The sequence below is a fragment of the Mercenaria mercenaria genome, chromosome 3 (genome assembly GCF_021730395.1).
Source record: "Mercenaria mercenaria strain notata chromosome 3, MADL_Memer_1, whole genome shotgun sequence".
Lineage (NCBI taxonomy): Eukaryota > Metazoa > Mollusca > Bivalvia > Venerida > Veneridae > Mercenaria > Mercenaria mercenaria.
Window position 1 is genome coordinate 94,727,838 of NC_069363.1, and position 16,815 is coordinate 94,744,652.

Below are 16,815 nucleotides of genomic sequence, written 5' to 3' on the forward strand. Positions count from 1 at the left end.
TTTAGTGGCTTATTTGGACTCAGTGCTGTTACCTTTTCTGAACCATTGGGATCACAGAGTCCATTCAGTTCTAACAGAATACAGCTTAAGCTGGTCTTAGAGGTATGAGGGGTGTTCTACATTGATTGCAGTTCATGAACACAATCAAACCAAGTCTGCTATTATTTTGCTTGGTTGTGTTCTATGTTTCTGAAGAATCTTCTTACAGATCATAATAGATAAATGATACAGAAAATAATATATGAGCCACGCCATGAGAAAACCAACATAGTGCATTTAAGACCTGCATGGATCCAGACCAGTCTGCGCATCCGCTGTTCGCTAATGGTTTTTCTAATTGCAACAGACATTGAAAGCGAACAGCATGGATCCTGACCAGACTGCGCAGGCTGGTCTAGATCTATGCTGGAAGCAAATGCACTTTGTTGGTTTTTTCATGGCATAGCTCTATATATATTCCTTAAATACATAGGCTCATTAAGCAAAAACAAAAGCAAATAAGACAGTTTTGTTTTGTACCTTCAACAACTTCCCATTCTTCTTCCCCTAGCTCCTCCCCACTTGTCCGTAAATTGAACCAGTTAAACTCATCTCTGCTCATAGTTCCATTATTGTCAAGGTCACACAGATCAAAAATGTCTTCTAGAGCTCTCCTGTAACAAACAGTCAAAATAAGTACACAATGTTCTTTATGAGTGAATACGGAATATATCAAAGAGAAGTGAAGCAATGTACACAAGCACGTAGCGCACGTGAGATTAGAAAACTGTCTCATTCTTCTGTTATATATATTCTGTAGTCATAAAAAGAAACAAACTTTCTTTTTACTGTAAGCTCAATTATGTTGAAATAAGCATTTTGCAACGAATTTCAATTTCAATGCAAGAAACAACGTACATGAACAAGAATGATGTCAAAGTCATGTGACGTTACAAAGATATATAAAATAAAGCTCCATTTCATTTTCTTTTTTGCAGCACATTGTTATAAATTTTTAGTTATCTGAATCAAGAAATATACTATAAAGAACAAAGTGCAACTAAAATTTTCATTCCATAACATGAAAAACAAGAAATAAATACACAATATACAAGTAAATCACTATCAGTGAGTGATGTGCATTCAGTTATATGGAATATACATTTTGTACCTCAACGACAAAACACAGTATTTCACCAATTAGCATATTTATTAAATTAAAACTCGTCCTCAACGACAAAACACAGTATTTCACCAATTAGCATAATTATTAAATTAAAACTCGTAAGTATTAAATTCATCTTTTAAGCTCCTCTCGGCTCATAATTCCACTTAATATGTCATTCAATGTCAAATAGGTCAAAATTAAAACTACTTATATTTATGAAACTTGCTCTCAAACAGCAGACCAGGATGTTTTTTTTGTTCGGTTTTACGTCACACCAACACAGGTGGAGGAAGACCACAGCTGCCCTTCCATGTGGCAGGCACCTGGGTAAAGCCTCTGACCTTTTGTAAGCCAGCTCCACATTGGTAAGGGGCAAGTGATTTGAAGTCAATGACCTCTATCACACGGCCACAGAAGCCCCTGTGGACCAGGATGAAGAACTTAGTCTTAAGACCAGTCTCGTAATTCTAACACCTGATTGGTTGATTCAATCTTGAAACTGACCAATGGCATGACATGATTATAAGACTCAGATTATAAGACTCAATGTGTTTTCAAGATTCAATGCTGTTTTAACAGCATTTAATGCATAAACAAAGCTCAAATGAAGACATTTCTTATTAAAAATGGGTGGAGAAATAGTTTATACCTAAAGGCAGATGTAATAGCAACTTTGCCATCTTTTGTTTTAACCAGTTTTGATTCCTTCATGTTTTCTTGTGATTCCTCAGACCGTTGCTGGAACCTACAACCTGTTGTGTAAGGTAAAACCTGGTACTCTCCTGCACTGAGATCACATTTCACACCATACGTCTGAAATTCAAAGCAAGAGTTATGTCTTTGAGATACATAAGTGTTTATTTTTTCAAATTATTACCAGGGACATTTGTCAAAGTAATAATCAAATACATTTCATATCAAGGTAGAATTTGGCACAACATATCTATATAGTGACTTGATTTTCACTAGTGTCCGCCCTCCTCCCCAAACCCCAACTGCACCCCTCTTATTGTACAAATAGGAAAAATCATCAAATAAAAAACATAAACAAAATTCTCTGAATGGATATATTTAAGTTATGCTTAAGGAATTTCAATTTATTTATTTGGGTTTTACAGTGCACCAACACAGTATAGGTTATATGGCGCCAAACAGGACTACAAATTTTGGTTCCACATCTCATTTACATAAGAAATTTCACAGAGGATTCCTGGGATGCCCTTTTGATTTTTTTTTTTTTCAACACAAAGTTGTACATGAAAGTTAAGTCTATACCTGGATAAAATAATCCTGAAATGTCATTAAAAACTGACAATCCATCCAATGAAATTGTATTAAAAATATAATACAACCTTCAAAAGAAGATGCCAGTCGTCTATAATACAGGTATGAAGCTTACCCCTTTTGTATCCCTCTGTTCTGTACAGGTAACAACTTTACCCCTGCTGTCAAATATAAACAGTGCAGTGTCTATTCCCTTACAGAAGAAAAAGGCCTGCTGCGTACTCTTGCTGTGTACATACAGCGTATATGATGTGTACATGATGTGTACTGAAATCAAGGGCTTTAAATAGTACGCAGGATATACACCGCACATACACTGATAGTACGTTTGTAGTACACTTTTGACATGCAAATGAGCTCTGCTGCGTACTACTTGCTGCGTACATGCTGTGGACTACATAGTACACAGGATGTACGCTGGAGGAATTTAGTATGCGAAAAAAAGTACGCAGCATGTATGCGGCACATACACTTTTCACATGCAAATGAGCCTGCAGTGTACTACCCCTGCGGCGTACATTCTGTGTACTCCTGGCCCGAGTCCTGCGGCGTACATGCTGTGTACTCCTGCTGCATACATGGTGTGTACTCTTGTGGCGAAACTGCTGTGATAATGTAAATTCCTTACCCCACAAACTTTCTTATGCAAATGCTGATCATTTGGACAGAAAAAAACAGAAAAAAGATAAGTACATGCATCAATAAGTATTTACCCTTACCAAAATAATGTAGATTGATGTTATCAAATAAATTAGTATGCTTTTCTTCATCCACTTTCAATGAAATAAATCAATTTTTGTAGCAGTAATTTGGTAAACATCTGAAGAAATTGCGTAACAGCATCAAGGGGAAAAATTTTATTGCAACTAATTAAAGTTATATAAATATTCGAATATCATGCAGGTGTAACATGAGTGTACATTTTCTGTACAATTCCCTCTGCTTACATCAGTATTCTTGCTTTAAAATTCCAAGAGTATGTGCAGCGTACTTGAAGTGTACTAGTGACCTCCTCCGACAATGCTGTGTACATTCTCTAAATAACTATGCAGAATGTCAGGGCATTGCGTGTGTACTTTAAAATGGATACATCCTTCGGCGTACACTAGTGTTCGCGGTATAGTTACACAGCATTACGCAGCATGAACGCCACAGCTGCTTTGCTTCTGTAGGGTTTGCTCAGTCTCCTGGTAAATTCTACTGAAATAATATACGTAGTATCACTAACAAATATGATTAACATTGGCCACATCTAACTGTGACCATTTACTTTCTTAATGCAAATGCTGTTAACAACAATCATCTTACCGAACTCCATTAAACCTGTTAGGTCAGATGGCCAAAGCAAGCAACCTCATTACATGAGCACAGTATTCCTTAATACTAGGCCATACAACACATAGTATAGTTTTTTTTGCCTGCAATGTTCATAATCCTGTATTTAAACTTCATTTAAATATTGTATGTTCATTATTCAAATATACACAGAGGCCATAGAATGCCCTAATCGCTCCCTGTTACCATTGCAACTATGAGACACAAGGTTCTCCAGAAAAAATATTCAAGTCAAAGGACAGAACAACAAAGAGATAAAATTATAAAACCCACCAAAATCAAAAAAAAAAACAAAATTCTTACAAGTACAGATAAGTTCAAAATCAACCTAAAAATGGAGTACCATCCAAGTTGTACACAGAAAAATGGTCTCCGTTTTTTTCTTATCAGCAATAATGTAAAAAGTTACTAAAAATAAGGCATATTCATATAACATAAAAAGGGAAGTAAATTAAAAAAAATAAATTGTAAGTGAACAAGGAGGATCTGCATCAATATAAATACTGTTGACCTCAAGAAATAGATCAGTATCTTATAAGTTACAAATATACATTTAAATTGAAATAAGGAGGTAATTTGACATAAAATCAGTCCTATTGCTCATCCCTGATATGTCATCAGTCAATTATACAAAATTAAATTTCATAGTAAGTCCTATAAGTACGATATTGATTTTAATCCATTTTGACTACAATCAAGTGGAGGTAAATCAGATTCACAATTACCTTGGAATCTACGTAGAATTTTTGTAATGCAATCCCAGATTGTATTGTGTGTGAAGGTATTTGGAATTGTAATACATAAAACCAGACATGAAGTATTACAGTGGCTACTAAGACCAAATACCAATTTTGGAACCTTAATGGGTCCATAACTCTTGAACCTGACCAATTGGCAGCATGATTAAAAAAGAACCAAGATCTGTGTTTGAAGACAAGTTGCTGTTTAAGATTTATGGTTAAAACAAATCATAAATGAAGATTTGCTATTGGTGCAAACAAGTTCAAAAATGTAATTGGCCCTTTCGGGCCATACTTGGAACCATTATGGATCTGCAGTTTCTAAAAAGGAACTGAGACGTTTGGCAATACAACTTTGTGTCAAGGATAAATGGTACTCAATCACAGGCTGATCCGAGACATCACACATCTCTGAAATTCAGCAAGAGTATTGTCATTCGAGAACATGAAAGTGTATTATTTCAAATATAGGAATTTAAATATCAAAAATTTTTAAGGTCGAAACGGACAAATTGACCAATATATCAGAGTTGATTTTACTAGATGTGCTATCAAAACTACCTTATTTAATAAACCCGAAAGAAACATGTAAGTCAATTCCATATTCTCATTAGTTTTGAGATGTAAGCTTGATTAAACTTTAACCATTTTTCTAAGTCCAAAAGGGAGGCCAAAATGGCTACAAAATTTGTTCAGAGTTATGAATTCACCAAGAGGTTTGGTACAACCTAGAAATATGAATAAATTAAGTTTTCAAAGCTAAATGCCTTTGTAAATACTGTTATGTACTATCACGCAAAAATTAAACCATGGATATTTCTAAAATGCAAAAGGTGCATAATTTGCAAAAATACATTCAAAGTATGGGACTATGATCATATCAACTATTTTTATACCCCGAAGACAATGTTGAAGTGTTCAATTTAATATCTGCATTAGTTTTGGCAGTCTGGTAAATCACTGCAATTAAACTATTCAACCAGGATTTTAAGTCCAAAAGTGGCATAATTTGCTCTAAAATACAGTCAATTTATGACTTTGACCCGTGGTATAATTGACTAGAAGAAAGAAAAAATAAGTTTCAATATCAATATGCCTGTTAGTAAAGCTGTATGTATTTTTTGGCATGTAAACTGTTAACCAATTTTCTAAGTTCCAAAAAGGTTGGCAAATTGCCAAAATAATTCAGAGTATGGACTGACCCAGTAGGTAGTAATTGATCTAGACAAAAGGAAAAAAAAGTTTAAATCTATATGCCATTTAAGAAAAAAAGAATACTGATTACTTGACCAAAAATAAACCAAAAATATTCTAAAGTACAAAGGGCAAATTGCCAAAAACATTAGAGTTATGGACTTGACACAGGAAGGTAGGTATTGATCTAGAAAAAGAAAATAAGTTTCAAAATCTATATGCTTTTATAATACTGATACTCAACGCAAAATTAACAGAAATTTTTAAGTAACAAAAGGGGGCATAATTTGGCCAAATGAAGTCAGTGAATAATGGACTTGTGCAGATCAATCTATTGTTTAATATACCCACAAGAACATGTGAGTTCAATTCAATATCGCATAGTTTATGGAGTTAGTAACTTGCATAAGAAATTTAAAACCATAATTTCTAATCCAAGGCATAATTTGCTCAAATACATGTTAGAGTTATGAAATTGATCCCAGTGAGTTGGTAATGACCAAGAAATAAGATAATAAGTTTTTCAAAGTATAACCTTAAATGATAGTATTGTACTTGCATGCAAAACAATTACCAAGTGTTGGACCTAGGCGCCGAAACTCTGAAGCCATGATGGATGGCAGTTAAAAAGAACAGACTATTATACATTTGTAAGTGAGTTAAATCAAATATAATGAAGTTGCTATTGTGCAAGACAAGGTCAAAATAGCTAAGTTTGGCCTTTCAGGGGCCATAACTCTGGAACCCATAATGGAATCTAGCCAGTTCAAGAAAGGAACCACGATCTTATAGTGATACAAGTTGTGTGCCAAGTTTGGTAAAAATCAAATCATAAATAACTGCTATTATGCAGACAAGGTCAAAATAGCTAAATTCTCGCCTTTCAGGGCCATAACTCTGACCATAATGGAATCTGCCAGTTCAAGAAAAGAACCAAGATCTTATGTGATACAAGTGTGTGACAAGTTTGGTAAAATCAAATCATAAATAAGCTGCTATTGTGCAGACAAGGTCAAAATAGCTGATTTTGGCCCTTTCAGGGGCCATAACTCTGGAACCCATAATGGGATCTGGCCAGTTCAATAAAGGAACCGAGATCTTATGGTGATACAAGTTGTGTGCAAGTTTGGTTAAAATAAAATCATAAATGAAACCACTATCGTGCAGACAAGAAATTGTTGACGGACGCACGCACGGACGGACGACGGACGAAGGGTGATCACAAAAGCTCACCTTGTCACTATGTGACAGGTGAGCTAATAAAAATGAGCAACACAATGAGAACACCAACATAGTGCAGTCTGGTCAGGATCCATGCTGTTCACTTTCAAAGCCTATTGCAATTAGAGAAGAAACTGTTAGCGAAAAGTATGGATCCTGACCAGACTGCGCGGATGCCCTTGCTGGTCTGGATCCATGCTGGTCGCAAATGCACTATGTTGGTTTTCTCATTGCTTTAGGCATGGGTAGGTATCTGGGTAGAACCATCGGCCTTCCATAAGCCAGTTGGATAGCTTCTTCACATAAGGAATTCCACATCAAAAGGGAGGTTTCAAACAAAAATTGGTGAAGGGTATGTGATTCTAAATCAATGGCCACTAAAGCCCCTCCCAGGCTGACCATTAACATAACAGCACTCTCTTATGACAAGCAGATCAACATACTAACAGCAACCAAGAACTACTGTTCAATATTTTGATCTACAGTTTTACAAGCCCACCCCATTAGCTCAAAAGGGAGATGGAAGATCTGTAAAGCATGGGCTCTCGTTTGATCCCCAGGCAAGGCGTATGTTCTCCATAATGTTTCGATAGAAGGCATTGTTTCTGAAATAGTCCTCCATTTCTAATTCTTCTGGATCAAAAAACACTTTAGCTATTATAATAACATCATCGTACATATGTATATTACATATCATTTATCATAATTATATATTACTATATCTTATACCATAATAAGACCCGCATGGGAAACAACATAGTGGTATGCGACCACATGATCCAACCAGCTGTCCTCCGCATTCTGGTCAGATCCATGCTGGTGCAACAGTTTCATCCATCCATGCTATAAAAGCGAACAGCATGAGCTGACACTTGCCGGATGCCAACTGTCTGATCCAGCTGGTTGCAAACCTACATATGTTGTTTTCTCAGCATAGTTATGATGATAATATTAAGAATAACTTACTAGCAAGTGGTTCCTGTATTGGATATGCAGAAAGATACACGCAACTGTCCTCCGTCAACTTCAGGCTGTATACATGGCTCACTATTTCATCCTCCTCATAGAAGAAACAGCCTTTACTTGTATAATGCATCCAGTCCTGTAAACATACAGCAATATTATAGACGATAGTTATGATGATAAATTGAAGAAATAACTTTATCATTAGAAGATCAAATGAACAATTATCTTGACAAATATTCATATCTTAATTAACAAGCGTAAAATATGCACTTGAAATATTTGACTGGAATTTTAGCATTTTAAAGTCAAATTGTCGGGCACTGACGAATATCAGCCGAGGCAGGCAAAGGAGCTGTGCTTCAGCTTTTTCAATCTGCACGTAGCTCTATACAGCTGTAAGTACAAAATGTCCTGATACAGTTACATTTAAACTGTTACACAAACAGAAGACGAGCATCATATAACAGCAAATCAGATGATGAGATATTAGTATATCATTTTCATTTAAAAAGCAAAGACTTGTAAATACATACATGTAAAGACTTTGCATCTGGTAATTTATCGCGACCCTTGGTTGACGGTGATTTTCCTTTTGATCCACCCTTCACCCTGGGTGATGGCCTTGGAACATCATCTAAAATAGACAATTATTGTTAATTACATTTAAAATAAATAAACTATTAAATTTTTCTTATTTGGTTCCACAGGTTAAAATATTGCACATTTACTGTAAATTGCATGACTTTCTAATCACCTTTACTTCCTGATTTGATATACAATGTACATAGCCATGTTTTTAAGAATTAAGACTTCATAGATAGTTATACCGGAGATTTTCAACTTGCATTTAAAACATTACAAATATACAAATATGTTCAATGATCTATATTTTATCATAACAATTGTTTGCTTCGATGTCTGTTACAGTTATAAATTATTCTGAAATGCATTTTTGATTAAAAACACTGAAGATTTTTTGAAACTTTATTGGTCCAGTTTCTCCCCTTTGTCCTTAATACATCAATTTTAGGTCATTTAAGCAAATTTATGGAGTACTTTTGTTGTTGCTTTATCAAAATTCCCCATACAAAATATGCTATTGCGACTGTATACTGAGATTCTGGAATCCACTAGAGTTAAGGTTTTAAGATCGAAGATTATAAGCGGAAAATTCATTTAGATGTATGGCTAGATGTATTATCTTCACAGAACACCAAATATTAGAGCAACATCTATTAACAAGAGGGCCATGATGGCCCTATATAGCTCACCTGTTATCATTGCACTTGAGAACAAGAAGGTCCTCAGAAAAAATATCTAAGTCCAAAGGACAGGAACAACAAAGCGAAGAAATTCAAAAAAAAGAAAAAAAAAATCTTACAAGGTACATATATGTCAAAATACACCTAAAAATTGGAGGTACCATCCATGTTGTACCACAGAAAAGTGGTCTCGGTTTTTCCCTACGGCCCATTATAAAAAAGTTCAAAACCGCCTTCGGTCGACGCTCATTGGAATTTTATGTAAAATAATAGAAATTGTCCTACCATGATTCTAGTAAAAGGATTGCAATAATCGTTGCAAAAAGCGAATAGAGTTATGTTTCTTGATGTAGATGTCCACTTATTGTGAAAAAAACGTTGAAGTTTAAAGCAAAACTGTTTGATTACTTATGATAAAAGTCACTATAAACATAATAAATTTAAAACCAAGAAAATGATTTCTAAGTCAAAAGGGGGCAGATATAAATATTGGCAAATGCAGATGGAGTTATGTTGTCCGTAACCGGCACTTATGATGTGAACAAGAGTGCAAGTTTTAAAGCATGCTTGTGTTTAAAAGAAAAAGTTGACCTAAACATAAAGTTACCAAAATCTGATATTTGCTAAGTCCAAAAGGGCCATAAATAGCACATTGTGGATTTAGGATTATCTGACCTGTACAGGGCAGTTATGAGGAGGAACAAGATGTTGCAAGTTTTAAGCAAAGCTTGATGGTTAAAAAAATAAAATTGACCTAAACTATTTCAAACTAACCAAAAAATCTGATATTTTGCCTAAGTCCAAAGGGGCCATAAATCTGCAAACAGCAGTTGGAGTATCTGGCTTGCTGTCAAGAAAGGTCCAGACTTATAGGTGAACAAGTGTGTGCAAGTTTTAAAAGCAATACTTTGATAGTTAGATAAAAGCTGACCTAATCAAAAATTAACAAAGCAAATGATCTTCTAAGTCCAAAAGGGGCAATAATTCTTGCAAAAAGCAAGATGATTATGGTATCTTGTGTAATTTGGGTTCTAGCTTATAATGTGAACACGGCATCCAATGTTGAAGAGCAATGCTGAGTAGTTTAGAGACAAAGTTGACCTAAACTATAAAAACAACCAGAAATCTATATATTTTAAGTACCAAAAGGCCATAAATCTTGCGAAAAGCAATATGGTTTATGTTTCTTGCATAAATCAGGTCGCTTAATGGTGAACAAGTATTCCAGTTTTCAATGGACATAGCTTGAAGTTAGGAAAAATGACTTGACCTAACCATGTAAAACTTAACTCAGGAACGCCGACTGCCGCAACCGTCAGTGATGACAATACTTCATATTTTGTTCAAAAAATTCAGATGAGTGCTCAAAATTTACTCAAAATAATTGTATTTATGTTTAACGTAAAAGAGGAAGTAATTAAAAAGAGAAGCATCCAGCCTTGCGATTGCTGACGCCATCAGATTTTTTTTGTGTGATAGAATATTGTTACTCTTCAAATCCGTAACGACTAAAAAGGTGCCCATATTCGATGCAAAAAGCAGGATGAGTTATGTTTTTTAGGTACAGTGTCCACTTATAATGTGAAAAAAACAGGATGTTGAAAAGTTTAAAGCAAGAGCATTTGAAAGTTTATGAAAAGTTACTTAAACATAATTCAACAGAAATGATTTTCTAAGTCCAAAAGGGCATATTAAAATTATGCAAAATCAGGAATTTGGATTTTATCGCGTTTGCTGTACAGGGTACTATGATGTAACAATGTGTTGCAGTTTCAAATGCATAGTTTGATAGTTTAAGATAAAAGTTGACCTAAACTAAAAACTTAACAATAAATCTGATATTTGTCTTATCCAAAAGGGGACCATAAACTTGCTAAAAGCAGGATTGAGTTACATTCTTGCTGTAACAGGTCACCAACTATGAGGGAACAAGAGCTAGTCAAGTTTAAAGCAATACTATTGTTATTTAAGGTATATAAAGCATGACCCAAACAATAATAACAATAAAAAAAAAACTAAATTTTCTAATCCAAAAGGGCAAAAATCTTGCAAAAAGTCAAGGAGTTATGTTTGGCAACTGTCAACAGGGCACACTTCATGTAGTTAACAAGTATTCCAAGTTCAAAGCAATGTTGTGACTATTTTGGAGAAAATTACCTAAACATAAATACTAACCAGAAATCTGATATTTTCTAAGTACAAAGGGCCATAAATCTTGCAAAAAGCACCATGGTGTTATGTTCTTGCTATAAGGTCACTTATGATGTGAACAAATCAGTTTCAAAAGCAAATAGCTATGATAGTTTAGGAGAAAGTGGACCTAGAACATAAATTAACCGAGGCATTGCCGACGCGAACAACGCTCAGTGATGACAATAACCACAATTTTTGTTTCAAAAAATCAGATGAGGCTAAAAGTGAAGTCTATAATAGCTATTTATGGTAACGAAACAGGGAAGTAAATTAAAACCAAGAAGCACTCGCTTGGGGATCAGACAGTCATCATTTTTTGTGTGAAAGAATTGTCCAAACCTTGAATTTCTAAGTTAAAAGGGCAATTCTTGCTAAAAGCAGATAGTTATGTTTTTGATGACCTGTGTCCCCTTATGATGTGAAAAGCTGTTGAACAGTTTAAAGCAATACTTGATATTATGAGAAAAGTGACTTAAACCAAAACAACCAGAAATGATTTCTAATTCCAAAAGGGTCAATAATTTGTCAAAAATAGGATGGATTACGCTGCTGCGTACAGGTCAGCTGATGAGGAACAAGTGATTGCAAGTTCAAAGCACAAGCTTTGATCAGTTAAAAGACAAAAGATATGACCTAACATAAACTAAAACTTCAAAATATCTGCTATTTTCTAAGTCCAAAAGTGGGCATAAAATTTGCAAAACATTCAGAGATTATATACATGTATTCTTGCTGTACAAGGCAATAATTGTGACAATCTGCAAGTTAAAAGCAATATTTATAGTTTTTGGATAAAGTTGACACTAAAATAAAATCTTTAACCAAGTAAATGTTTTCTAGTACAAAAAGGGGGCATATTACAACTGCAAAAAGCAGATGGAGTTTATTTCTGCTGTAACAGGTCACTTAGATGGTGAACAAGTATTTCCAAGTTTCAAAGCAATAGCTTTGACAGTTTGGGAGAAAAGTTGACCTAAACATAAAACTTAACCAAGAAATCTGATATTTTCTAAGTACAAAAGGGGCCATAAATCTTGCAAAAAGCAAGATGGAGTTATGTTTCTTGCTATACAGGGTCAGCTTATGATGGTGAACAAGTATTCCAAGTTTCAAAGCAATAGCTTTGATAGTTTAGGAGAAAAGCTGACCTAAACATAAAACTTAACCAGGCAACGCCGACGCAGACGCCGACGCCGACGCCGACACCGACGCCGACGCCGACAACCGCTCAAGTGATGACAATAACTCATCATTTTTTTTCAAAAAATCAGATGAGCTAAAAATAAAAATTGTAAGTGAACAGAAGAAGGATCTGCCAAATAAATCTGTTGGCATAAATGAAATTTCAGATCAGTATCTTCATTAGTTATGGAGATATACCCATTTAAATTTGAAATAAAGGGAGGTAATTTGACATAAACTCAGTTCATAGTTATCTACCCTGATTGTCTCAGTCCAACTAATAACAATAATGAAATTTCAAATAAGTCCTATAAGTACTAACTGATATAAATCAATTTTGATTACAATCAGGGGAGGTAATCAGATATAAAATAACTCTGGAACCTATGACTGGATCTGATTTGTCACGGAATCCAAGACTTATTGTTGTTGAAGATATTTTAAAAGTTTGTATCAAATAAAACCATAAATGAAGTCTCTATATGACTGCAAAAGCCAAAACAGCCAATTTTGGACCTTTAAGGGGCCATAACTCCGGAACCCATGACAGAATCTGGCCAGTTGAAGGAAGGAAGCAAGATCTTGTGGTGATACAAGTTGTGTGCAACTTTGGTTAAAATCAAATCATAAATGAAGCTGCTATTGTGCAGACAAGGTCAAAATAGCTAATTTTGGCCCTTTCAGGGGCCATAAATCTGGAACCCATTATGGGATCTGGCCAGTTCAAGAAAGGAACTGAGATCTTATGGCAATACAAGTTTTGTGCCAGTTTGGTAGAAATCAAATCATAAATAAAGCTGCTATTGTGCAGACAAGGTCAAAATAGCTAATTTTGGCCCTTTCAGGGGCCATAACTCTGGAACCCATAATGGGATCTGGCCAGTTCAAGAAAGGAACCGTGATCTTATGGTGATACAAGTTGTGTGCAAATTTGGTTAAAATAAAATCATAAATGAAACCACTGTCGTGCAGACACGAAATTGTTGACGTACGCACGCACGGACGGACGGACTGACGACGGACAAAGGGTGATCACAAAAGCTCACGTGAGCTAAAAACGGACCTTAGACAGATTTAGTAGATAAATTTTCCAAAACCTACTTAAAACCATTTCTGTATTGACTTCACAATTATTTTCTTTTGTTCATCTGTTGACAATTTGAAATTCAGATCTGTCTTTAAGTGAGACTAGTCATTTTTTCTCATGTAGGACATAGCTTCATCAGAAATAATGAAGTTTTTCCTAATCCCGATTGTACAATTCCTGATACAGCCTCCAGGAACTTGCCTTTGTTTGGCAATTTTTGTGCTGTGTCGAGTTGGTGAAAATTGTATTGTTTCATAATTTTGCTTCAGATAAAAGTTCACTGTAGGTGTGGCCACTGTAGGTCGCTTCTGGGAACTTTCTTGAATTCCACCAATAGTATTTGTACTGTCTTTTAACCTAATTTTATGAGGAATATTTAGTTATAAGCAAGAGAAATGTTATATCCAAGCCCATTTACCACTTCCAAGCCCATTTACCACTTTATTCCTACTACTATATGTTTAGTCTTCAAAAGCCAGTACACTAATGCTCTCTTGTCACCTATTTTCGAGTGCAATATAACATCAATTTTTTTCCTATCAAGGTACAGAGTATCGATACACAAGACATTAAAATAAAAAAAAAACAGTGCAATGCACACATTTGAAAAAATTGAACAACCTCCTCGAGAGATTTAAATTTATCGTGTTCAGTTATAAGTTGAATACCTCTCGTATGTTCAGGGATATTTAAAAAACTTATACAGTATTATCAACTGTTTTGAATTTGAGCATCTTTTTATTCACGAATATTAGTGAATACAGGTATACATATGATATCACAATTGTTGCTTTCATTTCATGTGTGACTGGAATTTATCATTTAGAATCTAACATATATAACTCTTAAAAAATTTAACTTTAATATGGAAATTTGTAACATTACTCTTCTTAATATACAGCATCCATATAGCACTTCTAATTACACAACTTAAAATCCTCAACCACTTCTCAAACTAGCACCAAAGGCTAAGCAAAGCCCCAATGAAGCTCAGTCAATCATAAAAAGAAATGAGCCATGCCATGAGAAAACCAACATAGTGGCTTTGCGACCAGCATGGATCCAGACCAGCCTGCGCATCCGCGCAGTCTGGTCAGGATCCATGCTGTTCGCTTTTAAAGCCTATTGGAATTGGAGAAACTATTAGCGAACAGCATGGATCCTGACCAGACTGCGCGGATGCGCAGGCTGGTCTGGATCCATGCTGGTCGCATACCCACTATGTTGGTTTTCCCATGGCACGGCTCAAATTACTATCTCTGATTAATTGTATGATTGTGTTAGTACTAAACATAGAATGCTTCCAAATCTCAATCAATTTTAAACAAAAAAAAAATAAAATACTTAAATTATTTCTAAATTGCTCTACGCATGAATGGAAAACAAAAATTCAAGGCAACTTAGTTTGGCAACCAGTCACAACATGCAACACTTCCATTGGTCAGTTACAAAACTGTATTCTGAACCAACCAATAGGATGCTAATGTGTTTGTGACTGTAATCTCAATAATTGGGACATTTATAAACAATGTTATATTTGAACTAATACTCACAATCCAACATTTATAATAACAACCATGATGGCCCTATATCGCTCACCTGTGTTTAGTTGCTTGCTTGAACAGTTAAAAGTTTCTAATAAAAAATTCAGGCAGGTACTGTGTATCTGTGTGTTGAGGGGAGGGTGGGGGTGGGGTAGATGTGGGGTAAGACATTGGGGAAATGATTTGATATTACAATATCAAACAAGAAGATTTTTTAAAGTTTCCACTACATAAATAAGGGGTAAAGTGACCACACTTCCTAGTGGTAATGCTTTTTGATGAAACAGAATCATTTGTACAATCTTCGTAAAGGGTCACCCAAGAAACATCTCGGTAGAGGATCACACAAGGACCATTTGTGTGAAATGATTTCAAAATTGGAACAGAGGAGATGTTGTTTAAAGATTTTTCTATTTTCAGCCCTGGCGGCCCCTATGTGCAACCAAGCGGAACCACCGAACAACTTTGGAAGAGGACCACCCAAGGAACATCCAGACCAAGTTTCATCAACTTCTGACAAATGGTTTCAGAGGAGATGTTGTTTAAAGGAAAGTGTGGATTGACGCCGGACGGATGGATGACGGACGGATGCCGGGCGATCACAACAGCTCACACCCGAGCACTTTGTACTCAGGTGAGCTAAAAATCCATAAATGCAACAAAGTAATTCTGCAGACAACTAAAAATCTTCTATTATCAATTTATCTGCTAGCATTTTCTACAGAAACAAATTTAGCTGATAAAAGATATGATACAGAAATGTTCAATTCAGACATTAATAACATACAATTGTATTACATTTGCATACATAAGGCAAAAATCTGTCTTGAAATCTGGAAGCTAGAAACCAAAATTTATTGTTAATTTGTTGTTAGTTTACACAAATAAGATTTTTGTTACAATCACAACGTATAGTTTTGTCTGAGTACATAAATGTTGACTGGTACTGTGCGGCATGCCAGTTACAACTAGCCAAATCTCAAGCACTGTGGGTGATTTACCTTCGGACAAGCGTGATACAGATTTTCTCGGAGATGGGGTTGGTGCAACGATTTCTTTGTCACCTGGATAATATCATAGGACCAGTCTAATATTAGTACAAGAAGAAAAAAAACCAGAAGAAATATTGTCATCAATCAACATGAAAATCTAGAGAAAACTTCTACATTAACTCACTGCCAAAACCTACTAATAGAATTAATAAAGCAATTAAAGTAACATTAATTTTACAAAGTAAAAATGCAACTAAAATGACTAATGTCTGAAGAATTAAAAAAGCTCAGCAAATAAAATGAATGATTTATAGTTTAAATTCATTTCCTTCCAAATCCTGAAAATTACCCCGAGCGTTATTTTTTCTAACATGTCCCTGTGCTTTAAGCACGGGATGTAAAATATAAAGAGTTCTGCCTGAAGATGCTAATGCCTGTCTAAAAGGGCTTGACATTAGACAATGTGCAACAAAAAAGTTAAATTAATGTTCTTGGTCTATTTAATACTCATCTAGTAATAATAAACAAATGGAAAAGTTTCAAAGCTATCACTCTTCTAGTACTCAAGGAATGTGTCACTGACCTAAACAACACATTTAACCAAAACAAGAGCTGTCTGATGACAGCGCGCTCGACTATTCGAAGAATTGATTGAAGAATGGGGTCAA

At 35.1% G+C, this 16,815-nt stretch overlaps 1 protein-coding gene across 1 annotated transcript in view; it reads right to left on the bottom strand.

Annotated features, from left to right (window-relative positions):
* LOC123523981 (uncharacterized) overlaps positions 1–16,815 on the bottom strand; it is a 62,771-nt gene that overhangs the window by 11,187 nt on the left and 34,769 nt on the right. The window contains exons 14-20 of the mRNA XM_053539846.1: positions 16,157–16,219; positions 8,421–8,521; positions 7,888–8,023; positions 4,892–4,917; positions 2,547–2,624; positions 1,797–1,960; positions 520–653 (exon numbers count right to left, since the gene is read on the bottom strand). Coding sequence (XP_053395821.1) covers positions 520–653; positions 1,797–1,960; positions 2,547–2,624; positions 4,892–4,917; positions 7,888–8,023; positions 8,421–8,521; positions 16,157–16,219 — 702 coding nt within the window. The remainder of the gene's footprint in view (positions 1–519; positions 654–1,796; positions 1,961–2,546; positions 2,625–4,891; positions 4,918–7,887; positions 8,024–8,420; positions 8,522–16,156; positions 16,220–16,815) is intronic.